This window comes from Mercenaria mercenaria, chromosome 11, assembly GCF_021730395.1.
Source record: "Mercenaria mercenaria strain notata chromosome 11, MADL_Memer_1, whole genome shotgun sequence".
Classification (NCBI taxonomy): Eukaryota; Metazoa; Mollusca; class Bivalvia; order Venerida; family Veneridae; genus Mercenaria; species Mercenaria mercenaria.
The window spans coordinates 47,164,587-47,192,158 of NC_069371.1; the positions used below are offsets into that span (position 1 = coordinate 47,164,587).

General features: G+C 34.7%; 2 protein-coding genes across 2 annotated transcripts in view; one reads left to right on the forward strand and one right to left on the reverse strand.

The window, feature by feature from the left end:
• LOC128546571 (amine sulfotransferase-like) lies at positions 1-16,590 on the forward strand. Its single transcript, XM_053517368.1, has 7 exons — positions 1-145; positions 1,555-1,683; positions 2,299-2,396; positions 8,130-8,259; positions 9,810-9,904; positions 13,995-14,181; positions 14,581-16,590. Exons 1-7 carry the CDS (start codon positions 64-66, stop codon positions 14,676-14,678), a joined length of 819 nt encoding a protein of 272 aa, XP_053373343.1. The 5' UTR covers positions 1-63; the 3' UTR covers positions 14,679-16,590.
• The window catches only part of LOC128546570 (protein white-like), a 21,351-nt gene continuing 10,362 nt past the window's right edge, over positions 16,584-27,572 (reverse strand). Inside the window, exons 11-20 of the mRNA XM_053517367.1 lie at positions 27,274-27,302; positions 26,657-26,762; positions 26,219-26,350; positions 25,563-25,655; positions 25,121-25,178; positions 24,822-24,899; positions 23,599-23,704; positions 22,336-22,436; positions 18,379-18,488; positions 16,584-17,496 (exon numbers count right to left, since the gene is read on the reverse strand). Of these exons, the coding sequence (XP_053373342.1) occupies positions 17,332-17,496; positions 18,379-18,488; positions 22,336-22,436; positions 23,599-23,704; positions 24,822-24,899; positions 25,121-25,178; positions 25,563-25,655; positions 26,219-26,350; positions 26,657-26,762; positions 27,274-27,302 (978 nt within the window). The 3' untranslated portion in view covers positions 16,584-17,331. The remainder of the gene's footprint in view (positions 17,497-18,378; positions 18,489-22,335; positions 22,437-23,598; positions 23,705-24,821; positions 24,900-25,120; positions 25,179-25,562; positions 25,656-26,218; positions 26,351-26,656; positions 26,763-27,273; positions 27,303-27,572) is intronic.

Here is a 27,572-nt window from a genome sequence, read left to right on the forward strand (position 1 = left end):
TGGCGGAACAAAAAGAAAAAACCAAGACTTTATATTTAACGAAAAGTTTACAAAGGAGTAACGATGATGACGGATGAAATTGAGAAGATCGAGAAAATGGAGACTAGAGAGGATGATGTTTGGATCTGTACATTTCCGAGATCAGGTTTGCCAGACATTACATGTAATTATTCCGCATTTATTCCATGATTATTATTATATAAATATTTCATGTAACAAAATCAAATACGACATATATCATGTTATGTATCGATATGTAATATGAATTTTTTATGTAATCAGTACGGTTTATACTCTTGTAATCTGTGCAACGATCTTGCTTTTCTACACAGCATGAACAATACGACATATATTTTGTTATGTAACATCGATATAGCATTTATGTATTAAATGGATGTGTAATGTAACAATAGACAGTTACTGCCTTTTATTGAGGTCGATATGTGTATTTATGGACCAAAAATGGAGCTTTTCAAGTGTTTTGATCTTAAATTGTGTAAGACGTCGGCTTGATACGACATTAAAATTGTTGTGATGTCTATGCTTGAAAATTGACTGGCAAGTCATTCATTAAGTGTTCCATTACATTTCATTCGGCTATTGACTTTTATACATGAAATACAGTAAAATTCACCAAGTATTTTTTCTTTATACTGTTCCTTAACAGTGAAATAATCGGTAGTTATAATCATAAATGCATTTTAATTGAAGTCATTCTCCATTTGAATTAAAACCGGAAAACGTCATAGAAGGTTAAGGAAAAGAACGACAGCTTTCTCATATAAAAAGTCCGAAGTTGTGATTTGCATAATACCATATTTCAATTGACGTCGCATGTTACATAAATCATTAACCCTCATCATGCTGGACACGATTGATTCTGCATTTGCGACCAGTGCAGACAAAGAGCAGCCTGACATCCGTGCAGTCTGATCATGGTCTGCACTGTTCGCCATTTAGTCAATATCTTTTTTGGTAAGCACCCTTTTAACAGTTAATGGTACTGTTCAAATTGAAAGATGAGCAAGTTCATTATAGAAATTTAGCACGGTAAGGGTTAAAGTGCCAAGTCTTCTATCCGACTGCTGTTACCATATTCTGATCACAGAAATGTACTTTTTTTTTTGAAATATGGATAATGTTTCTAATAGGTGCTTGTAATAGTTTAAAAGCAAACAGGCCTAATTCGGGTTTTTCTGTAAGAATGTATCACCCCTAAAGCTTGTGTGTATATATATAGCCAACAGCATGTTAACTTTAAAAACTGCAACTCGTAGCCTAGTATGTGTCAAGGCCCTTTGTTTTATTCATAGGAGATAACTCAAGACTGCTAAAATTTATCAAATCTTGGCCTTTTTTAACTCAAAGACACGGTGGAATTTTGCCTGGATAGCAAATGCATTAAGAAACACTTGTCGGGAAGATAGCCACAACCGAATGACATACCGCTATCATATTTTCCTTACGCTTAAATTACTTGAGGGATGGAGACTTTGCATTCCTTATCACTGGAAGAACAAACTTAAGTAGTGTCGCACGTGTTAAAATTTACAGGAACGACTATGACACAGGAAATGGTGTATCTCGTACAGACGTTAGATTTTGATACAGCAAAAGCAGTGCATTTCCAAGAAAGGAGTCCAATTGTAGACATCAAGGATGATCGATATCCTTACTATAAAGGTTTGATTGTGGTTTTATGGTGAAATTTTAAGTTTTTTATCTTTATTCGTAGACTGTGTGGTTAAGTCATCAGATAGAAAAGTGCTATTAACTTTAAAATGTTAGCAGTATTGAAAAGCACCAGAAAAAAACACAACAAATTCCTCGCAAGTGACCAGAATGAGAGTCTGAGGACGAATGAGTTCAGACGTACCGCCTTTTACGACAACTCGCCGTGCTAGGGATCGAGCATGTCCTGAAGTCTCAGGCATTTTCTACTGCGAAAATATGGTTCATTTAACAAAAGTTATTTGTATCCACGCTAGCATTTTTGCGATCCTCTGATAAATGTTTAGTTATGACAATGAAGGTTATGTAAAGTCAGTCTGGCATTCAGTTCTGTAATTATTTAGCTGCAAGTACAAAGGTCCGCCTCCTCCAAAAGTAGCATTCAAACTTATTCTTCACTGGTCATAAGTTTAAGCTTATTTCTTAACTACTTAAATCATACTTTATTTCTTAATTTGCATGTTTTATGTTCGGCTTTCTGCTTTATATACCGTGTTTATGACTATAATTTATTTATCATACATCTATACATAAACTTTTTAATTTATATTTATTACCATGATTAAGGTCTTAAATACATCGAACAAATGGAATCTCCGAGACTGATAAGAACTCATCTTCATTATTTTCTTCTTCCCGAACAACTAAAGAAGGGCAAAGGAATGGTGAGTGTGTCTTAACTTTTTTTCAAAATACAGTACACTCCGGTTATTCCGAACTCCTCGAGATAACCGAAGTTTGTAATAAACACATTATTAACAAGTTCCTTAAATAGAGACTTACCATAACATTTACACAAAGGGAACAATCTGTTTAGTGAATGAAATTGTTGAGTGAACACATTTTGTCAATCATAACCCTGTCCATGTTATATCAATGCAATGGAAAAGTAAGTTATCTATGTAACCTTCTATACAGGATAACACAGTCATGCATCTAACCGCCTTGAAATAGTTTTCGTTGATTTTCACATAGTTCTAGATATTTTTCCCTTTCTTTGACAAATATATATGGGTAGCAGAAAGTGTTCTCTTTCCAGAAATAGCTCTCAGAAACATATTTTACCTTGTGAAATTCTGTGGGTTTCAACTTTTAAAAACAATCGTCTGTTTGTTGACAAATTTCACCACAAAAATGTCAAATTTTCTCCATGGGCATTAAATGATTCGATCTTTACATAATGTTCTTTTGAAAGTGATGAGCCTTGCAGCAATTAGGCCTGATTGTTTCATGCCTAGAGGTTTGCATGAGATACATTGAACATATTCATGTAAGCCTACAAGCAGAATTGTCTCCATTCTGTTTTTCAAATATTTTACCAAGGATGCTCAAATCAAATATTTTTTTAGAAAATGATATTTTAGATACTTTTTTTTCAGACTGTGTACATTGATGCAGTTAGCTACACATAAATCTGAAATAGATAGTGCCTTCTTGAAATTTATTTAGTTTTAGTTCCAATGCATACCTAATAAGCACTGTTTATATTATAATAGCAAAATGATTCATATTAATCAGTTCAGTTTAGATTCAACGTGCGTTGAAATTACCGGTTGTCTTAATTTGTAGTTCATAAAAGGTACATTTTTGCAATGTCTTTCATTATCTTACTTTTTAATTATTTATTTTGAAATATTCTTGAAACAAACAGGCAAATGTCTGTATTAAAAAATAATACAACACATGTACTGGAAAAGTCTATTTTATTCGCGAGGCTTTTATTTTCGCGACATTTTTGCGAATTCATCTGTCTCGCTAATTTTCTGTCTTAATTTTGGCGGAGAAGGCCAATGTCGCGAATCGCGAATTCAAAATCTCGCGAAAATTTCGGAAATACGAAAATCGCGAAAAAAACAACAACCCGCGAAACATAAGACTCTTACAGTACAGTATGTCAAAAAGAAATAAAATGTTGGTTGAGTAAATCTGCAAATTGACAAGCTGTTGAAAAGCCATTTATCTGAGATGAATGACACTGCAGACGTAGTTTGTTTGGCATAATAATTATTACAATTTGTTCCACATAATAATTATTACGCTATTTTCAGATATCATATATTTATCAAATACTCAATGGTTGCAAAAATGTAGAACATAAAAAGCTATAAGGATCAAATAATTACAATAATTAAATTTATACCCATCTATGACACCGGTTCAAAGTCATACGATATTCATGTATTTGGCAGCCAACGCACAGTGTGATAGTCTTCTTTCTTTATCATTATTGGTAATTATATATTATTATATTGGCCTTTTAGGTTACTGAATTACATGTATTTTAGTTCAGAAAACCTTATCGACATTCTTTAAAAATGTCAGTGTTATGTCTTTTATATATATTAACAATCAGGGGTTAAGGGATTTGATGTCCGCGATCTTAACCATGTAGTATCCATTAAATTAAATGACTAGCGACTAACAACAACAACAACAACAACAACCAACTGACTGATAGCATAATGTTGTATTTTATATTTTGCTTGCTTAATCGTAGCTTTAATACTTTTCTAGAAAGTGGAAAGAACCCTGTTTAAAAATGTAATGTTTTATTAAACGGTTTTTATTTATGTATCCTTATGGCAGTACTTATAAAAAGTACTATTCGCCCTGTTTGCATGGCTATAATGACCCCAAGTTTTGCTACTAATAAATCCTAGATACGCAGAAAAGAGTGCCACACGCAAATGCACTAAAATGCCCTACAATTGTAGTGTAAAAGTCTGATAAAAATACAAAAAGTTGACAAAGAGAAAGATCCTGTAGTTGAAATAAATAATACCAAATTTTTACAGAGAGAAGTTTAATCGAGGTTACTTTGCTAAACTTTTAACACTAGATTCTTGAATTATTTTAATTGTTACACTGTTGAAATAAGATTTTAAGCGTATAAAGATTATATAAGGGTAAAACTTCTGAAACATAGACCAATTTCAATCATGATACACTTTTAATAATCTTCAAGAATATAATTGTTTACTACCCGTTAAGAAGACCTTTCCCGTTTGACAGTTTTCCCGCGTTTCACTTTGAACAGCTTCAAACAAAAAACCGATAGTTTGATATCGCCGCAGTATTATACGTCACAGTCGCCAGCTGTCGTTTACTCTTACAATGACAAGCGTGTAGGCCAATCAAAAATTAGTTGTTTGTTTTATCTATTGGTTTCTAATTTAAGACAACTGTTCAAATGCAGTATGAAAGTTCAACATTTCTATTTACACGAAAATGTAACGTCAACATAATGTACATCATGTAACGCACGTTGAACTTTCCCGCCAAAACACGTGTTTTACGAGACATTAAGAAAGTGTGTCGTTCTTAATAATAAAAAGCAGAATGGCGTTATTGTAGATAATGTATAAGACACTGTTTCAACAAAATACAATTTTGAAAGAATTATTTTCCGTCAAGGGCATCTTGACTTTTAAAAGTACATGTATGTCATGACGCCGAAAAGACTGGCGATTCCTCGAACAATAGTCCCGATTCATTCTTAAATTTCAAGCAGTTCCATAACACTAAGTATAAGGATGTCGTGTGGTGCATGTCTCGGCAAAACAGGTTTTTTAAAACACTTTTATTAAATATGGATATAACGCGAAAAATACCAATTGGTGATATATGTTGGACATACGATTTTTAATATTGACGATTGTTATGAATAATAAGACAGAAACTGTTCAGAAAAAGCATAAGAAATATTAATTTTCCACGTTCAAAAAAGTCTTACTTGTGTTTTGATTAAAGTATAAATCGAATTTTTGACAAAAGTCGCACACTGATCTTGTCAAAAGTATTTCGAATGCGGAAAAAGGGATATCTCTGCAATCATTTACACACCATTAGCTTTAAATAAGCTTACCATTATGACATGTTTAGCAACCTAAAAAAGCTGTTTGAGATGCAAACTGGCTTTGGCAATGGGAAGATTCGACTGAAAAATAGGTACAATTCCCAATGCACAACAGTTACGTCCAATTTGTTCGTAACGTCTTTACAGAGAAAACATGTGACGTGTAAAAATTGCAGTTAAGGGTTTTTTAACGTTGAAATATTTGTGAACACATTCCACATAAAATATGATTCGCTATGTATGTGACACTTCCAAAAATCAGACACTGATACCTTTCTGTCAATGTCGTAAATTTTTTGTTGTTGTTGGATTTAACGTGGCACCGACACATGATAGGTCATATGGCGACTTTCCAGCTTTAATGGTGGAGGAAGACCCCAGGTGCCCCTCCGTGCATTATTTCATCACGAGCGGGCACCTGGGTAGAACCACCGACCTTCTGTAAGCCAGCTGGTTGGCTTCCTCACATGAAGAATTCAACGCCCCGAGTGAGGCTCGAACCCACAACGATGAGGGGCAAGTGATTTGAAGTCAGCGACCTTAACCACTCGGCCACGGAGGCCCCTACCAATGTCGTAAGTTAACAAATGACATATGACATATTACCGATAACAACTATATGTTGGAAAGCATAATATGTTTTCCTCGTTTATTATAGAATGCGCCACCCTTCATTTTTCAACGGTCTGTTATAAAATTTTCACAGATTAAAACTGGCGATATTTCCGACAGTGTTTTTTTCTCCATTTCGCTGCCATGACCACTAACGTTGTCTTTTCAACACAGCGCAAAATGACATACTTGATTTGCATTAATTCGAATTTGGTTTTTGTTTCTGTTGCTGGATATAATGAAATAAAATCACAATAATAATAAAGTAGATGTTATTTCACGGCATTGTGCTTTTCTACATGGCATACGCACGTTTATTGTACACGAGTGCGCATGTCCAAGTCAAATAAACGGACTTAGTCGACTATTACATTAGTGCATGAGACAGTAAAACAAACCAGTAGCACGATTCTGTTACATCTTTTATTCCAGAAATTGTATTGAGAAAACAGAAGCCACGTAAAACTTTTACCGAATAAGGGCACTCTATGAATTTTAAAGCAATAGCAAGACTACAAATTCGACAGGCTGATAGAGAAATATTTTAATGAAGAGAATTAAAAACAAAAAAAGCGGAAAACAAACAAAATTTTGATTTGGGCCTAACCGAGTGTTTGCAACATGCCTATCGATAAACTCCGTCCATACTGAAATGTACACGCGCAACTCCCGATGAAATGTCGGGTAAGCTTCAAAGACATGTACCGAGGTCACAAAGGGCAAACAGGTGTTTGAGTGATTCACAAGTAAACGACTGCAAACTGGCAAACGGGAAACGTCTTCTTAATGGGTAGTATGTGTATCATGGTTGAAAATATTCTATGTTTCTGATTTTGAAGGTGTATGATTGAAGAATTAGTCTATATTCTAATATCCATAAAGATTTTTAAAGATGAATCATGGTATGCAAATATTTTTATACATCCATAACCAGTACCTCACAATATTTTGTTTTTGATTAGTATGTGCCGGAACGGCACCAGTATACATGACATTATACATTCCTTGCAAAATATTCTTATGCCTTAGTGACTGGTTCGTATAAATTCTCTCTGCCTATAATAATTTATAATACAATCTTGTGTCCTCGCAGAATTCACGTATGGGAAAGTCAACTCTTCTTTGATTATATTCCTTAAAACACACTATAAATTCATTGTATCCGCGAGATTCAGCTTTCACAGAGAGAATATATAGCTTTTCTTTTTCCAATCAGTTAAAAAGAACCCGCCCGCTTAGCTCAGTAGGTAAGAGAGTTGGTCTACGAATCGCGGGGTCGTGAGTTCGATCCTCGGGCGGGGCGTATGTTCTCCGTGATTATTTGATAAACGACATTGTGTCTGAAATCATTAGTCCTCCACCTCTGATTCATGTGGGGAAGTTGGCAGTTACTTGCGGAGAACAGGTTTGTACTGGTACAGAATCCAGGAACACTGGTTAGGTTAACTGTCCGCCGTTACATGACTGAAATACTGTTGAAAAAACGGCGTTAAACCCAAAACAAACAAACAAACAGTTAAAAAGACTAATTTGTCTGGCATGATAACAGAGATTTATGTATATATTCAATTTTTGAACCAGTAAGAATGTTTTGTACAATTCGGGTGTAAATATAAAGATGCATCAAAACTAATGTTATAGGTTGGTGGACTTGTTGTTAGCATGTAAACGCTCGTTTGTACAGCTAAGCGCGTTGCCGTATTTTACGTGATTTATTGTGGCGGTGATTGGTTCGTTTAAATTCTACTTGTTATATATTTGTTTCGGATTAAAACATGTAAAAACGAATGTTTTTAAATTCGTGTGTGCAGCTTTCTGAATATAACAATGCTATTTTAGCGGTGTTAGCTTATTAAATACCCCGCATACATGTCACTTAATCATTATTTTACGAAATGTACACACATTTTTTGCTTTCGATATTTTGTAGACTATTTCTGTTGTCAGACACCCTAAAGACGTGGTAATATCGTTATTCCGTATCATGCAGTGGTGTGACCTGCTGGCTGAAGATGAGACTACGTTCGATTCATTTCTTGATACGATCGTCAATGGAACAGGTGTGACACCGTATACCTAGCGGTTACTTCCATAGATAAGACATTCCTTGGTTCCTTGAATATCCTTTTCAGATCCTCGTTTTTGTTGTATCTTAGATACGTTAATTATTTAGCCTCTTTAGCTGAGTGCTTATGGTCGCTGTCCTCAACTCACTTGCCAGTCAACTCCGTAGAATCGAAAACTCGCACAGAATGTTAAATTGCTTCATATGACGAAGCAATCCAGCTGACTTATGGTTATGGTAGGGCGGAGGTTCTACTAGACATGGCCAGTGTCTTACATAATGACCAGAGGCGCGTCTCTGATTTCCCTCAACAACAAGTCGCCAGCCATACATTACAAAATTTGTATCGCGTTAGACCTAAAACCTTTTATATTTTCTATCTATATTTTATCTATGGAAGTCGACAATTACAAAGGTTTTGTGTTCTTTAGTGTTAATTTTCTTTTGTTTTGACATGTTTTAAACTGAGAATTATTTGTGAACAATTATGACTATGTTACTGGAGTAAGGTAAGATAATTCTGCACGTTTGACAAAATAAAAATCCAATCCGTCCTGGCGGAACGTCATTTATCAGAATAAGATAGAATAAACTTTCGACTTAAAAAACCGGAAAGGAAAATCATCCTGTTTGTAATTTATAAAAGCGGCAACGTTGTTTTTTCTAAAGATAAAAAATAAATAATAACAAAAATGTGATACGTGAAATATTCAAAACTAATGCTTTCAAAGACCTTTTGATGATTGCGGAGCTCTTAATCATAAACAAATACATCTTTTATCAGACCTGATAATAAACAGCATGGTGTTCCACAACTTTGAAACGTTTCATTCAAATCTACTGTGGACAAAAATCCAACAATTTCAAAACTGTCTATTAAGTAACCAGTCTTTAAGTCCATAGTATAATCTGAACTTTTAAAAGATCATGATTTATTCCAATTCTACATTGTAAAAATAGTTTGATCCAAACTTGTAGAACAGTGTAAAAGGATAAGGATACGTTGTCGCTTTACTAGGTAACATATTGTTATCAACAATCGAAAGCAAAGTCATAATCTTGTTGTAAATAAACCAAATATATGCCCCCATCTCTTTTTCTATTCTCTCCCACTCCCAACCCAACCCTTATCTTTTCATTATATTGTCCATAATTAAAGCCTACTCAAGATATGTTCAATAAATTCTGCTAATAAATCATGCAGTTACAGAGACCACTGAGTAGAAGTTCATTATCCGGGAGTCGTATTATTTCTCCATTTTTTTTTTATTTCCCCTTATAATATTTCTTATTCTTGCAGGGAACTCAAATATCATCTTGTGGACATTTCATAAAATGTTAGAACTTAAGGTGCACAGGAACCCTAATTCTTTCGTCTGCCTTTATAAAATGATTCGCCTTTTGATCAGTTCCCTTGATTGGAGCAAACCGTTTGAACGTGAATGCTTTTGTTCGACGAGAGGATGACCTAGTGCGACTGGAGCCATGTTTTATTTTGTTCTTTCTTTTATCTCATGTTAAATTATTTCTCTTTATATGTTTTAGGCTATGCCTGTCCGTGGCCACGGCATGTATTAGAGTACTGGGAGCGGCGAGACGAAAAGAATGTCCTCTTTGTTAGATATGAAGACGTGATAAAAGTAATTAGTTTTCTGTTTATATACCGAATATCTCCGAGCAGTACTTCAATGTTTTCGTAAAATGAATAATTGAGTACATAATACACAATATACTTAATATGTGTAACTCAATATCAAAATTACCCCGTTGATCATTGATACACATCTAGAACGTGTATATTTGTAGAACAAAGGTTATCTTGATATACATTTTCATTCGAATAAAGAAAACTAAAGCCTACTATAATAGCATAAAAAATAAAAATTGTAAATACAAAGTATGTACATATACCGAGGTCATCCATGACGTGTCGGGTTGAGGCTCAAAACTATTATCAATGAGTATTGTAAGGTTATTTAACAGTGTTGAGGACATTACTGAATTCTATTGGACGAGTACACAGCAGTACTAATCCAAATATGAATTATTACTGCTGTGTACGAGTCCAATTGAATTCAGTATTGTACTCAACACTGTTAAATTACCTCTTTATTTCACACCATAATAAATAATGACAAACGGCTGAAAAAAACTATTATGTACATAATTAATTTAATTGACAATTTGAGAATTTGCTCTTGTACATCAAAATTATATCATATATATGTGTGTATACTTTCGTGATATAACAAAACTGTATTATGTTCAACTTTGAAAACAATGAATTATCAGAACACTAATAAGTCAGTATAAGCATTCTATGTAAAGCATTTTTAAATGTTTGGACATATTGTGTACATTTAACATTAGAAAAAAGTTAACAAGTGTCCTGGATTTTATTTTCCCGATAATTTAAAAGAACAAGGTTGTCACAGACAACGAAAATAGGAAAAAATGAACTGAACACCCTAAAACATCTGAGTAATAGTCTGAGACTGGTCTCCAAATTAGCGGGTAAAGTTGAGAGTAAAGTTTAATGTGCAGTGATCTTTGTTGGCTCTTTGATACTGGTGGTAAAATTTTACAATTCATAATCTTCAATTTATGCAATAACGTCATCAGAGCCATCCTCGGGTTCAAAGTCATACTGGTTACCTAGACCAGACATTGTAGAGATATGTGGTGTATAAGACACTTCACTAATTGTGGCAGCTGTTGCTGTAAACGGCGTAGTTTGCTCCACCACTGGCTTGTTTGACTGAACTAGTATTTTCGACATGCGTTTCTGTTTATTTAATGAAACATCTAAATAATTGTTTACTGATTGAATGTTCTTGTGACATGTTAACTGTATGCTATCATAACTTTCGATGTCTGCTTCTCTAATGCGCTTTACTGTCGTTTTCCTGCGAAATGACTGGTGAGTCTTGTTGTTAGACCAGCATCTGTATACATGGTTTTCATGATCTCACCAAGAGAATGTTCTCCAAGGAGAAAGTTTTTGTTCCATGTGTGTTGTTTCATCTGGTTATCATTCAGAATACCAAGATAAAAGGGTGATTCAAAATCAAGCAAAGGTGTTGGTCTCTTGTGAGTGAACTGATTTAGTAGGTTTACAGAGCATTTGCACATTCCTAAACAAGGTCAGACTTTGCTTCAAAATATACTGTTTATATCTAAATATTGTATTGTATTGAAATATAAAAGATAAAAGGTAAGGGTAGATTTCTCGGAAGCACAGAGCACCAAAAACACAGCCCCATTTGCATAGTAGGCCCATAACAAAAAGAAGCTATAATGGAAAAAATATTTCAGACGGGTTGCATCAAACATCCAACAAGTACATATTAATTGATGCTAAATATTGATGGAAGGGAAGGAAATGGTCAGGGGCGAAATGGGGTCAAGGGGGATGGGGGTGGGGGGGGGGGGGGAGGAACCCAAAGGGAAAAGTTGAACAAGGACGAATATACAAGGGAATGCCAAGTTCTTTAAAAACAGTCGCACTACAACGTAAACCACAATAGCGCAGACACTCATGTACCAAGGGCCTCCGTGGCCGAGCGGTTAAGGTCGCTGACTTCAAATCACTTGCCCCTCATCGATGTGGGTTCAAGCTTCACTCGGGGCGTTGAATTCTTCATGCAAGGAAGGCATCCAGCTGGCTTACGGAAGGTCGGTGGTTCTACACAGGGTGCCCGCTCGTGATGAAATAATTCACGGAGGGGCACCTGGGGTCTTCCTCCGCCATTAAAGCTGGAAAGGCGCCTATCATGTGTCGATGCGACGTTAATCCAACCAAAAAAAAACATTCATATACACACAACTGCGATCAACTGAATAACATAGAAAAACGAATAAACAACACATAAGAAAACAGTAGGCCACCGTTATAGACTCACAAGCATACAAACGCACTCACACAAGTAGGAAAAAACAATCAAACACCGTCTTAGGATTCGGCTGCCAAAACAAAGGGAAGCTACGAAAACTTACTAAAAGTAAAGGGGGGCCTTGCAAAAAGTAGCGTAAATGCAAGGGAAAGGAGAGGGCAATAGAGGGAGTGAGGCGAAGGAAAACGCTTACAACAAATAAGAAAACATACGCAACAGAAAATACAAGACAGACAAAACAACCAGTTGAAAATAGGGGCGCCGCCTTGGAACGGTCAGTAACCTATATAAAGGAAACTGGGGATTTAAACGCGTTTAGGGCATGCCAACCTCGCGCTTACCTTATTTTCAACAAGTTAAACAACACAATGCAAATAAAATCCCCGCTGAGAAAGGCTCTAGCATAAGGTTTGTTTAAATATTTATGAAGAATACATTGGATTTAAAATTACCAACCTCTTCTTCTTCCTCTGTCAACGCTTGCGCTCAGTTTGGTTTCCTTCCATATCCTTCGTGTTGTTGTTGTTTACGTTTGGCTGTCAAAACAACTCTACTGACTTAAAATTCGTGTTCTTTAAGTAGACTGACATCATAGTCTTTCTCTGTGAGGTACCTATCAAACTGTTTTGAATTGCTTTGATACTGTCAGGCTCATACTGTCAACCGTTTTGTTTCCTGATCTTTACGAAAAATGTTCTCAGTATTTGATTTAATTGTGGGGGTGGTATTTCGTGTTTTACTCGGTAAATATTCCTCTATCCATTGGTAAAATGTGTTTATGCTATTGTCTGTTTTCCTTTTCGTATTTTGTACGACATTTCAGTTAAAAACTCCTGTATTTCATCATTTGTTAACAGTTTTCTAAGCAGTGCCAGACAAAACACTCTATCCAAGGAAAGTAACTCCAAATGACTCGGAAGGGTATGGAATTGGACGAGTTGTCCCGTCAAATACGGAATAAAATATGGAGTTTAGGGACTCGAGTCCAATTCGAAAAAGATATGGTTTTCTTGTATTGTACATAGGTTTCTAATGTTGCCATTATATTCTTAAGAAACATAGACAAATATCAAACTGGGATGCCACGTACCAAAAACGCAGCCTCCCCAAAACCAAAACCACAGCACGCAGACGTGCACACCACAAACACACACGCACACACACGCGCGCACACACAAAGCCAACACACCAGGACGAAACGAAGAAACAAAGGAACACAGTGGGGCACCGCCTTGGAACGGTCAGTGGCAAAAACACCTCTGGGGAGCTTAAACCGGTTTATGGTGCGCACCCAACCTCACTCTTACCCCCATCATGTTCCAAAGACACGGGACAGTGTAAATAAAAGTAATCCCCTCCAGGTAAATCTCTAACACACGTAATGGAAACAAAAAGGCATGGCATGTAAAACACAAAAATGCTCGTGTATAAATATATAAAAAGCAAACCTTAAGAAACAAAAACGTATGTACTCAATGCCTTTTCAGAAGACAGAGCAACAAGAGAAACACCCTTAAGGGCCTGACGAAACAGTCCAGAAGACAGATATCAAAACAGTTCAGTCCAGTTCAGACCATAAATGCATATTAAATCGTACAGTACGATACTGACTTTTATTGTGTCGTCACGTGATGTAAACAAACGTTTTCGATTTGTTGAAAATATATAGGTGTGAAATAATATAACATATCGTTTGTTCATGAATATTACATTCTTGGCTCTGATTATCAGGACACATATTTATACATTTACTTTTGTTCATAACCTAATATCGTTGGTTTATACCTGTAAATATATTGTTGGTTTATACCTTTAAAGTGTTACGTTCCATTTGAAGGACAAACCTGCTGCTATTAGAAGAATTGCTGAATTTCTTGGACGAAAGCTCACCGAGGAAGATATTCAAAGGATTACCGAACACTGTCAGGTTGAAAACATGCGTGAAAACCCCATGGTGAATTTTGATTATTTTAGAGACATAAAAACTGTAAATGACCATGCGAAAGGAAGGTTTATTAACACAGGTAACTCTAACATTGTTACAACTGAAATTATTTACATTACTGTTTGATTACAGTACCATGCACGTGTGCTTTACATCAAATGCATTTGACTGGGTATTTTCCGTATCTGGAGTGATTACTTTCTTCTAAGAGGGTCGCCGGTGGCAGCTATTAACTTCTTAGATATATTCGTACAACTATATATTGTATATAAGACCCCTTTTATTATTTTGGAAAATTAATTCACCACTAGGTTGGAAGTACTGGTATTCCTTTTTACGAGTTAGTACAGATCCATTTATCTGTAAGATGCAATGATGCTGACGTCTAATTATTTACGTTTAAAATGTTTAGTGACGGTGCTTTGAACATTTTATTTACCAAGTCTTATACCTGTCTGTAAGAATGAATGTATTTCAGGTCGGTCAGGAAATTGGCAAGATATACTGACAACAGAGCAAAGCAGAAAGGTTGATAGACTGATTCAAGAATTAGACGGGTCGGGTCTTGTCTTTTAACATATAATAACGGCTCAATATTCTAAGAATGAAGTCGAACTAACAGAGAGTGATTGGTTACAATTCCTTAGATCGAGATGGACAAACACAAGAATAGCTCAGTGGTTTCGGAAGTAGGACATTCGATATCTATTACCTTAGGAATCAATCAAGAAACATGTAATTAGACAAAACTGGTAGTTCGTATATGACTTGAAATAGTGAACCTTCCTTTCTTTTTGTAAATACTGATGACAAATTAAACATAATATTTCAGAAATTAGACGTATTAGGTGTGAATGATAGATACTTATGAACTTCTTGCGATAATTAAGATCTCAATCTTCGGAATTATTTTGTCCATCGTGTACACCAACATGGCTTCCTTAATATGGTAAGATATACCAAAGAAACTCCTAGGCGTCCCAAAATGGTTGCTTTTCGTGACTATGTGGATGCAGAGTACATTCTACAGCAAGCTTAAATCACACGATATGGCATCGATAGGGAATATCCAAAAGAACTCGCCAGTGCGAGAACAAAACTCTTTTGGACCGTTTCCGCAAAGAAAGGGAGGTGCATGACCATCATGCAAAACTTGCCTACCCAGCAAAGATTGTCGTTAGAGGTCGGGTCGCAACCCTAGAGCATCACAGAATTTCGTTAGTAATTTGAATGGTACGTTACTTTTAGACTTTTGTAAGCAATATTGCCATTGCATCAGGAAAGGGCGTTTTGGAAAAGAAAATTAAGTTGCTTATGTATTAACAAATGAAAATATATGATGTTATTTAACTGTTTAGAAATTCTAGATCCTATAATATTGTCTGACCGTTGTACAGATGCATATAAAATTTCAACAAAGTTACCAGATATAGATGCATCAGATGAAAATACATGCAGTAGAATCGAATATGTTAAATTTATAAAGGGAACAAGATGCAGGAATATAATGCAGAATATGTCTATCTAGCTAGTAGTAGACCAACTTAACAGTATAACATCGGAATTAAATTCCGTACCACCAGTAACAAGGCTAACGAGAAAATATCTGGTTTTCTACATAAAGTGGACCAAGAATGCTCTGCACATTTTCACATTACTCCAAGGCAAGGTTATGTGCCTCTCCCACGAGCACCAGACACGATGTTAAACTTGTTGCTCAAAAATTTACATGGTTCGTTACGTATCTGGTCCATGACTCCCCTGACTACCACATAATTTTGATGCACTTTCCAAATACGTTCCTTGAGTAGAGATCATTTGTCGCGCATAAGGAAAATGCCGTTTGCCCTTAGGTCAAATTCAGGCTGTAAATTCCGGTTCTCTGCCTTTCTTCAATAGATTTTAATACAGTTTTAATATATTTAATGCTCTTCATCAAATTAAAATTTAAATAAATGATTAAAAATACAAAGGTTTGCGTGTAAATTGACCATAATGGGGAATATCGGTATCTTTGTTACAATTTCTTGTTCATTTAGGTTGTATGCATTGGAAGAATTTTTCTCGAATTCATTTTGACATCACATAGGTCTTATTAGTTCAGAGTCGGACAATTCATACAAATACAAAAACTCAATATAGGCAAAGGAAACAAAAACACTCGTTATTGATCTAGTGCAATTTTGTTTAAAGTTGATAGTGCTTATAGAGTCCATAAAATATTGATACACAATTACCAGATACGTGTAAAGTGTTATGTTCGAGATACCATTTCCATGTTCACAGCTGAAAACTTCATTTTAGGTACAGAAAATCGGTAAGCCCACAAGACCTGGGAGACGTTACAGGTGGGATGACGTTATCTAGTCACAGGCACTGTTTAGACTTTTTTGTAATATGCAGTGCCACGTGCGCAAGAATTATATTCAACATAGATTTTTAGCTTAGAAAATTCAAACCTTCAAGATAAGACAAAATCCCTTTCAACTTTAACAAAGAATTTATTTTTCATAAATTTCAATAATGAACGATATAAAATAAGAATAAATTAAGTATTTACAAGAAATTTAACGTCAGTCACTGGATAAAACGGAGTAAAACGATTCAGAATGCTTAATGGTATAATGCCGATATTCATTAAAAAAAAGTGTAACAGTTATTTTTTCAGGATTGTCAACAGCAGTACCTAAAATTTCTTCTTCCTTGCAGAAACTAAAGTATGACATTTAATCAAAATAGTCGCAAAAACAAAGAAAAAAAGTAAGGTAAGAAGTGTACTTAAATTAGAAGACACTTACAATAAATGAAAGTTAGCATGATTATTATTAGTAATTGGAGTACAAACATGGCTAATTCTGAGTCGAATGTTCGAGGCGTATCTTGTTATCTCAAATCATGGACTATATGTAAAGATATTTACGACTACCTTAAATGCCTATTGATTACACAAACTGCTAAGATCATGATTTATAAGTATAGACATTGCTATATAACAAGTCACAGATGTACGTACATTGACGGACATTGACATATTATACAACATTCAACCGTTTCCTTGAAAATCCAATAATAACAAGATTATGTTTAAGAATAGTCGTACGCATGTAAGCAAATGAAGGGCTTTTATGTCTTACGCTTTTATTTATAATTTTCTATTCACACTAGACTTCTGCAAATGTCATGGTATCAGGTTTTATAACTGTTTTTGTGATATAGAACAGGTACAATGTCAGTAAAATACAGGTTTCTCTTTGTCATTTGTCTGCTTTGGATCATCTTTCACCTTCTTGTATTTTACAGAGAGTCTTGCTTTTAACAACAGAATGATATAAGCAACAAGTCTATATGCAAACATCATGCCGATCAGCACACCCAGATCAAGCCATAAATTGTCCTGGAAAATATCAGAAATTGAAGATCAGTACTTCAAAGAATGATGATATAATTAAAAACATTTATTATAGGTATTCTATGTAGCTCTTAATTAGCTACCAGTCTCTGATCTTTTTTATTTACTACATGTATATTAAATATCAATGAATGGGTAATCTATAGGACTTGGCGTATCTATGGAATAGCTCTGCCTTAAGGAGTGACAAGGGCATTAACTCTTGTATGTAGGGGAGTAATAATAGAGCTGAGGTAAGCAAGGATCTGTGAAAAAGACTAGTGTTACCCTGTACGTATGAGCGTCATGTTTTACGTCACTTTTTGAAGTTGAGAAAGTATCTATTAGTAACAGAACTAATCTACCATTACCAAATATAGTATGCATCTCTTTGTGTACATGTATTTATGTAGCTAAGCAAATACATGACCTTTCTAAAAGCTATTATATTGTGCCGGGTTTTAAAGCTGCTGTTTTTAAAATATATAACGCTAACTTTTCAATGTTTTCCTGGTGCATGATACATGTTAAAGAAAACACTTCAAGTCTTTATATCGCATTTTCTTTCCTCATCAAAAATAAGATGGAACATATCATTTTTGGTCAGTTTACTGGTATGGTGGTCCCTTTGCAGGCTTTTTGTTTTCCTCTCAATAACTAGTGACTGTTTCAGCCTACATTCTAAAGAACTTCATACGATGATAATATGTTGTCATTAGATTATGCAATTGTAGGGGTCAGTAGGTTAATGATCAAGATAACAGAATCTTCCCTTGAGATACTAAAAACGATGTTCGTTTTACATTAGGATGGTTTAATTAATAGAACAACCACATTTACAGTTGCGCACACTTTATCAATAAATTTATTCTGACTCAATTTTGTTACCTTATCAAAGTTTAAATAATCTATAACATCTTGGCCACTGTCGTATAAGCACCGTTTAGGACCTGGTTTTGCATCATCACCTGAAGCTGAGCCTGTGTTGTTTGTGCAAGCTGGAAGTTAAAGCATGCTCATGTAAAAAACAAAAAAACAATCGTATCTGGTGGTTAAATGTCAGAATTCCATGCAAAAATGAAACTAAACATACTATTTTCTCCAGTAACAAAGTGTTCAATCTTTTTTTGTGTGTTTACCGCCACACTTTCACTTACATAGGTCATATGGCGACTTTCTAGCTTTTGACGGTTGAGGTAGACCCCATGTCAATCTGACTAAAGTACTTAATCTTCTAAACGAAGATCTGAGAATGACCCATTCACATTCGTCTTCTTTATATTTTGGATTTCCGATATTGCTATTTTTATTTTCGCAAATCTATTTTTATTTGAACCAATCAGACGACTTGTTTCAACAAGCATTTGGCTGAACCATCAAAATAACATCGAATGTCAAAGGGTGAGAAAAATGTGCAATCACTCCGGGGCGCGTACCCGGGACCCCTCGCTTACAGGGCGAGTGCCTTACCGACTAAGCTAACCGGCTGTCTGACACCTTACGTGACCAAGTCCGTACCATGACATATGATTTCTCTCAAAACACGAGGGCGTAGTCGCGATGTGGACGTCATAAGAATTGTAGATATGAAAAACCCAGGCTGAATATAGATTTTTTAAACTTCTACTTTCACATACAAAATATTGTAAGTAAGTCTCTGATTGGCTAGCGGAAGGGTCGTCAGAACGAGGCTATCAATAGCACGTCTTCAGAGCCAATGTGTGTAGCATTAACTGGAGATGTACTTTAGTCAGATTGGACCCCAGGTGTACCTAAGGGCATTACTTCATAACAGGCAGTCACCTGTGTAAAATTACAAACATTATGAAAGTCAGCTGGTTGGAATCAACAAAAGAAAATGATAACTCTGTATCTACAAAGCGTTTACTATGTTTACAATCAATGTAAGTCGTGGTTTTATTCGTTGAATATCATTTTGTGCATATAACATGCCTAATTATAAAAGTGAAATATTGAATTTACTCAACATTTGCACTATTATCTGATGATTTCTGCATGCATATATAGCATCCTTAAGTTTATCTAAAGAATTGCGCTACAGCTTAAAGATGATTCTGCATACACCATTATTGTCTAAAGAATTGCGCTACAGCTTAAAGTTGATTCTGCATATACCATTATGTATCTAAATAATTGCGCTACAGCTTAAAGTTGATTCTAAATAATTGGGCTACAGCTTGAAGTTGATTCTGCATATACCATTATGTATCTAAATAATTGCGCTACAGCTTAAAGTTGATTCTGCGTATACCATTATGTATCTAAATAATTGCGCTAAAGCTTAAAGTTGATTCTGCATATACCATTATGTATCTAAATAATTATGCTACAGCTTAAAGTTGATTCTGCGTATACCATTATGTATCTATGTAATTGCGCTACAGTTTAAAGTTGATTCTGCGTATACCATTATGTATCTAAATAATTGCGCTAAAGCTTAAAGTTGATTCTGCATAATTATACCATTATGTATCTAAGTAATTGCGCTACAGCTTAAAGTTGATTCTGCGTATACTATTATGTATCTAAATAATTGCGCTACAGCTTAAAGTTGATTCTGCGTATACCATTATGTATCTAAATAATTGCGCTACAGCTTAAAGTTGATTCTGCATATACCATTATGTATCTAAAGAATTGCGCTACAGCTTAAAGTTGATTCTGCGTATACCATTATGTATCTAAAGAATTGCGCTACAGCTTAAAGTTGATTCTGCGTATACCATTAATATGTATCTAAGTCCATTATGTATCTAAGTCCATTATGTATCTAAGTAATTGTGCTACAACTTAAAGTTGATTCTGCATATACCATTATGTATGTAAGTAATTGCACTACAGCTTAAAGTTGATTCTGCATACCACGATGTATCTAAATAATTACACTGTTCCATGAGTTTTGTTCTTCATTTTGCGTTTTTCCTGTAAGTTGATTGTGCATGCATATCATTATATATGTTTATCGGAATAAATAAATTGCTGCATGTTTATAACATTGTATGTTTTGATAATTACGTTGTTGCTAAAACAGGTTACTGCTCACAATACAGTTTATCTTGTTATTCTACATGTATAATTGTATATATCTAAATAATATACAGTGTATAGATAAATAACTGCGTACGGTAACGGCTCAATGTTGATTCTGCAAATATTGCTTTAAAAAGCTCTTGAAATATCGTTGTATAACTTAATAACAGCATTTTTTGCTTAAAATTTATTCCGCGTGTTTCGTTTTTATATCAAAATAATTGTTGTCATTTTTGTTTAAGTCAGTACTTAATATTATAATATATTTCAACGCGTTATTGCTTCAGGCTAATTCTGCGAGTTTTGTGATATCTCTTGATTCTTTGTAACGCTATCCGTGTTATAGCAGGAAGGTCTATGACGTATCAGTTGTTCCAGGTTATAGTCACTTCGTATATTTCATTATTGTTTTATCATATCATGTCTTAATAACTGCGTTGTAAACATAAATTTAATTCTGCATATATCATTGTGTATTAAAGTAAAAACATATTTTTGCATAATCATTAATTGATTCGTAACTTTCTTATCTTCCTTATTTCAAAACATTGCAAACTTCTTTATCAATCTATACATTATCTGGACGTAGACCTTTTCTATGACTTTTAGAATAATACAGTTTCTTATAAAGATCAAATATGTACATTTTAGACAGTATTTGACGAGTATCTAACGACAATAATAACAAACGTAAGTTTCGTCGAATTAATTTCGAAAATAACACGAGACATTTCAACTTTTAAACGTGTGTCACTAACTAATACACTTTATTAAATATATCCGAGTCCAACACTGATACTGTTACTCACAACAGGATGGCGGAAAATGGGTTTACGCCCACGACATTACCAGCATACACTGCAAAGCACTAGTAGCCTAACTTAACCATACTTGCCATTTATTATTGTAAATTATCAAAAACGCTCATAAGAGGCTACTCTCCATTTGTTTATTTATTTTGTTATCGGCCTCAATATATTTCATTGCCAAATGTTTAATGCGTAGCAGAGATACGCGGAACGGCATCGTCCACAATTAACTCAAAAGGGAGAGCCCAGATCTACGGATCGTGGAGTCGTGAGAATCCAGGGCGAGGCGTGTGTTCTCCCTGACCATGTGGTGAAATACAATGTGTCCGAAAACTTACGTCCGCCACCTCTGATTCATGTGAAGTTTGCAGTTACTTGCAGTGAACATGTAAAAATGGAACAAAATCCAGGAGCGCTGGTTAGGTTAACTGTCCACCGTTAGCATAACTGAAATTCTGTTAGAAAAAAAATAACAAAGCAATTTGATGGACTACGATCCCGTAAAGAGTTGCTTGATTTATCAACATTTGACACATTTTTTTCAGAACTATATGTGAGTTTTTTTGGCATTCTACAGAAATTGCTATTGTAAGAAAACGTTACAAATGTGTTTTGGTGCAATTAAAACTAAACTCTTGTCCTTAGGTATCAGTTTTGACATTAAGAACTGTCGCTCTTGCCCTACCGGCCTCTTTGGAGAATTCTAAAGTTGTCCCACAACCTCACAAAACAGTTCTTTTATCAATGAGAAAAGATGCTTCAAGTTTCTTTTTCATAAATTATGAAGTTACTATAACACGGATGGAATAAAAGACCTCAAACTTACAGTTAAAAACGTTGAATTTTTAAACTTATATGTAACTGCATGTAATGAAATTGTTACAAATCCTATTACAAAAATGTTATTTTTGCGATATTGCAAAATCAATGTCTATTATCTCTAAACTATTGATTTCTTAAGCAAAGTCAGTACAAGTATACTTACGTATTGTGTCAACGTCTTCCCATTGGTTAATAGCTATCAGCTCATTTGCATATTTGAACCATGATAAGTATTCTAACCAAATGAAGTACACCGGGACTGAGCTGTAATAAAACGAAAGTGACAGACTTTTTTTATAAGATGCAACATACACATTTAATTTGATATATTTAGATAGCTGTAACCTGTCTTTGCATACAAAAGTATGTATTGTACATGTAGCTACGTTGGATCATATTTTCTTGTATCATAGCTCGGTGTTTTTTCTTAACAAATTTGGTGCAGGTAAATCGTATACACTGAGTACAGGGTGCGGTAACTAAAAGTGTGCAGGTATTTAATACCCGCACGCTAGTTACCGCACTGTTGGGTAGGAAAGTATGCCAGCATGTCTGAAACAGTACACAGCGAAGTGTATCTTATTGATTTTCTACTCTCGCATTGGTTTATTTTACCTGGGCTTTACACATTTGTAAAGCAAGGATTTTAAGTATACACTGAACTGCTGTATATGGCAACGCCTACAACTACCATATATGGATGGCTATGATACAAAACAGAAAGAACTTTAAAACTCTCGGGTGAACAATTTATACTCGGGGGCTAGGCCCCCTCGTACAAATCGTTTACCCTCGAGTTTCAATGCTCTTTCTATTACATATTTTACATTTCCATAATATAATGTAATTCATGAAATACAATAAGGACATTATAATAGTAGCTTGATCTAGGGTGCTGTATTCGGCTCGAGTGGATTTTGCCAGATCCCAGATCTAGCTATTGTTGTAATGACCCTTTTATTATATACCCCCGCTTTTTTGTTTGATTTTTGTTATCGAACGAAATCGTCGATGTTTATAGATGTTAAAATAAAGTCAGTGAAGTTTTTGTGTGCGCTATTTATATAACTGTGTCAGGTCATGCATATTAAATGAAAGTAATGCGGCAATACAAAAGGTACAATACATACTTTTTTCGGCCTGTTCATATTTACTTGTGAAATACAGAATTTTTGACAGAATTTATATAGGTATATAATAAAGATAAATATCCGGTGAGTTTAACAAATAATATTAACCATGTAATAATGTTAGAGATATCGCAGCCTAAACAATCAATCGCCAACGATCAGTTTGATTCTATCGATATATTGTCCATCATTAATAAAACATAAGAAAATGAATATAAAATGTACCATTAAAACTCTGACATGTTTTACTTGTTTCTGTTAACAGTTGAATTTAATCGATATTTATTTATACTTACTCTTTGTTTAAGAAGAAGCCGCCAAACATTATCAACGGAATCATAAGAGGTGGAGCAAGGGCCAATGCAGTTGTAACGGAGTTCGCACTTGTTGAAACAATATAGCCTGAAAATCATACACAAATTCAGGTTATCTAATTGTATGAGCAATTCAATTTCTTTTTACCGTTATGGTAATTTTTTTAAGTTAATGATATTACGAGTAAGTGTCCGATCTCAAAATCAGTTTAATTCTCCTTGACTGTTATTTTTCGTTTTGGTTATTAATCATTATTATCATTATTATTATTATTATTATTATTATACCTGGTTTATATAGCGCCCTTTTCATGATAAACACGTTCAAAGGCGCTTTACATATACCAAACGCAGCCACAAAGGGTGCGAAATTCATCCTCTACTAGTACAGACACAGAGCAACCTGACCAGAGGGACAGCGTGAGATAAAGCCCCCAGAACAGATACAGAGAAATCCTTTCTAGATCCAGACTTGTCCGGCTAACTTAGCCTAGCTCTTTGCGAACAGACAGATAGAGAGAAATCCTTTCTAGATACAGACTTGTCCGGCTAACTTAGCCTATCTCTTTGCGAATAGACAATATGGTTCTTTACCGTGCCCGGTGTATAGCACCGATACATGCGAAGCCGTCTTTCATGGGAAGAACCAGTACAGGCCTACAAGTTAGGTACGAAACACTCAAGAGCATCTCAGAAATTTCCAGTGCCTGGACCGTAATTCGAATCCCGGACCACTGGATTGACAGTTAAGCGTGTTACCACTAGACCACCGGCCCACCATATTTCTAATTCTTTGTTACGTGCTCTTTCTTCTTTTTTTTCATATAAGCAAGGGTTTTATTTTCTTGTTCACAACAATCCTGTATATAACGTTAATAATCTTTGCTAAATGTTATGTGATACATGTATATGGCTTAAATACTGCTCAGAAAACAAGACGCATTTTCACAACACAATGTAAATTATAACCTAACGAACCCGTTATTTTATTTTTTTTGTTTTCTCTTCCAAAATAAAAGGTTTATTGTTTTTGAAAATATTGTTTGATTTGATTAAGTTTGAGAAATCTTATTATTAAGCACTGGTAAAGTGTCGACCAGTCGTAAAAAGCTTCACACCCTACAACAACAAGCAAAACGTTTATTGTTGAATATCGTTTTCGATCATTTATTATATAACAACAACAACAAGAGTAAGACCCTTACCGAACGAAACTGAAATATTTGAAACTAATAGCATCACACCAGTGAAAAACAAAAAAGCACTAAAGGTGGAATACAGTCCTGAAATATACAATATATCAAATATCGTTATCATAAATGCATATTTTATTACAAGCCATTAAGTCAGTCAAAATAACTGATATGGTTTAGCGACAAACTCAATAAAATCATTTTATTGAAATTGCTACTTATTATCTAATACTTTAGCATTATCTCCCCTTGGTATTGAAATACTTTACTATGTACAGTCATGTTAATGTACTGGTTTCAAATATACTTGCCTACCATCCAGTAAGTTATTGCACAGAACACAATCGGAATAATGATGAACGTAGGTAGCTGTAAAATAATAAACAAAATAAATAAGTGGTTACATTATGCCAATTTTAATTTTTTTTTCATGGTTAAATTTCTCTCAACTATTGCACATGACTGATTAGTTGAAAACGTGAGCCCATACAGGAAGTATAACAGTTCTTTAAACATTATTTCTAAGTATTGTTATTACAATTAATTTTAGAGGCCATCTTTGTTTTATGAACAGCAAACGACTCTTTGAAAATTACTTAAGGTATTCCGTCCATTTATTTACTTAATATCACAGCACAGAGAAAAGCAAAACGTCTAAGATACATGCAATCCCTGCAGTCAAACAATAAAACCTTACTTAGCTTGAATAGCAAGAACTTTAATTGTAAAACACAAAAGTTCTTTACAACGTACCTCAGAAAATGACTTGCATAAAAAGTAAATATCTACTCTGTAAAGACCTATGCCATACTCCCGGAAAAATATTGGTGTCTCTAATGGAAATGCCTGAAAAAAGTGACAATGTTGGTTGTAACTGCTACTGTATCATTGTAAGTACATAGGAGGCCTTTGTAAATACTTGTTTGATCATTTGTTGGCGCTTAATATAGTATTGCAATGATAGGTGACGCCACCTGATGTATTTCTACGCATAAGTTTGAACATAGACGGACAAATGAGCAGAACCATCGAATTTCAGTAATTTGGATGAACATCTTTCTCGCATAAATATTCAAACAGTAGCGCTGAAAACCTGTAAAAATTATATAAGCAAATAATGTTCGATCTTCATCGACGTTTTAAGACTGAAACGTTTTGAATATAGAATATTTCAATCATAGCCAGGATGACGAAAGGCGCTCAGCAATAACAAACCGTCCACTCCACCAACTTCGACACAAGAGCAGCCCGCAAAAGAAGCTGCGCAAAAATATTTTTAAAACATGATTGTAGCCGTGCCTCTCTGATTCCTATGCTGTATTATAATCAATAAATGAAACAAACGCGGTAGCCGAAGCCATATCGATACAGCAAAATTATCCAGAAACTCTACAAGGAAACAAGCTTACATTCAAGACACCGAAAACGTTTGAGAAAGTCATGTTCATGAGGAGAAGGAAGAGGACACCATTGATGTCCTGAACGCCTGTCTGGCTAACGTCTAACCGAAGGTAAATGAGACCTAGCACAACTGCAATTACCTGCAACAAATGTATCATTGTTAAACTCACGTAATACCTGTAGCAAATATTGTATCATTGTTAATCTAACACAACCTTAAACGACATTGAATTAGCAAAAATATCATATCTTAGAAACTACGCATAAGCCATTCCCTTTGGAAAGCGATCCGACTCCTTCTATAAAAGTTTCAATATGTTTCGACTGACATGTCTGACGAAATAAGATCAACTGTGGTTCAAAAGTTATTTCATGTTAATGAAATTAGGATCAAATGAAACTATTTCAAAGAGCACAGCATTTAGCTCTGTACCAAAACTACATACTATAGTTTGTGCGACCCTGACCCGTGTCACCATCGGTTCCCTGAATACCGTTCTCAAGGATCTCATAAAAACCGCCTGAAACTGTTGACACCACGAGGCCTCGTACCTGTAAATTGCAAATTATTATTTTCATTTCGTTAAATTAAATGTCATCTTTTATTCGTACAAGTATTAGAATGTTTACGTAAAGAGTAAAAGGTCAGTCTTCAGAGAATGACAGCAGAATAAGAAGTGCATGCAAAACGTTAGCCTGGCTCCACATTTGCATGGTTATTTTATTTATAAATACTGCAAGTAAATTTTAAGCCTCTAAAATAGCACATTTTTATCTGATGGCTAGCTCGGGGCAATACAATATAGAAAAAACATACTGGACTTATTTCCACAGTTAAAGAAGAAGCCCCTATATTAAGAAAACTATAACAGAACAAACATGGGGACATGAGGATAAGGTTAAAATACATAGATGAATAGGACATTAGGTAATTTTAAGTATTACAGTATATACATGTAGAACTTCACAGTGTACTTGAGAGTTTGCATCAGTTGTTTGTGAATTTTAGTAGCAAGTTTGCTATTTACACGACCCCGTTGGAAATTATAATAAACAAACAAACCTGGATGAATGACTTGTGGCTTCGTCATACTGTAAGAGTTTTAATAGAATTAATTGAAAAAAAGCATTTACTGATTTTTTTTTTCATATTTTATGCAGAAATTATTAATTTATGTGTAGTAATATTTTCCAGCCAGGGCTATACCCGTTCTGAGACACAGATTAAATAAGACGTTGTTGACAATATAAGAAAGAAGTTGTATTCTGTAGCTCGATATTAAAAACGTTATACATGTATTTAGTATTATTACTGTAGATCAGATTTCACTTCACTGCATCATAGTTTGAAACAATTAAATA

What these genes read in the sequence shown, in the direction of transcription:
- LOC128546571 (XM_053517368.1), top strand. Translation starts at nt 64, where the DNA reads ATGATGACGGATGAAATTGAGAAGATCGAGAAAATGGAGACTAGAGAG. An exon ending in TAAAGAAGGGCAAAGGAATG is followed by an intron (nt 2,397 to 8,129) that starts GTGAGTGTGTCT and finishes GATATTTTGTAG; the next exon opens with ACTATTTCTGTTGTCAGACA. An exon ending in GATATGAAGACGTGATAAAA is followed by an intron (nt 9,905 to 13,994) that starts GTAATTAGTTTT and finishes TTCCATTTGAAG; the next exon opens with GACAAACCTGCTGCTATTAG.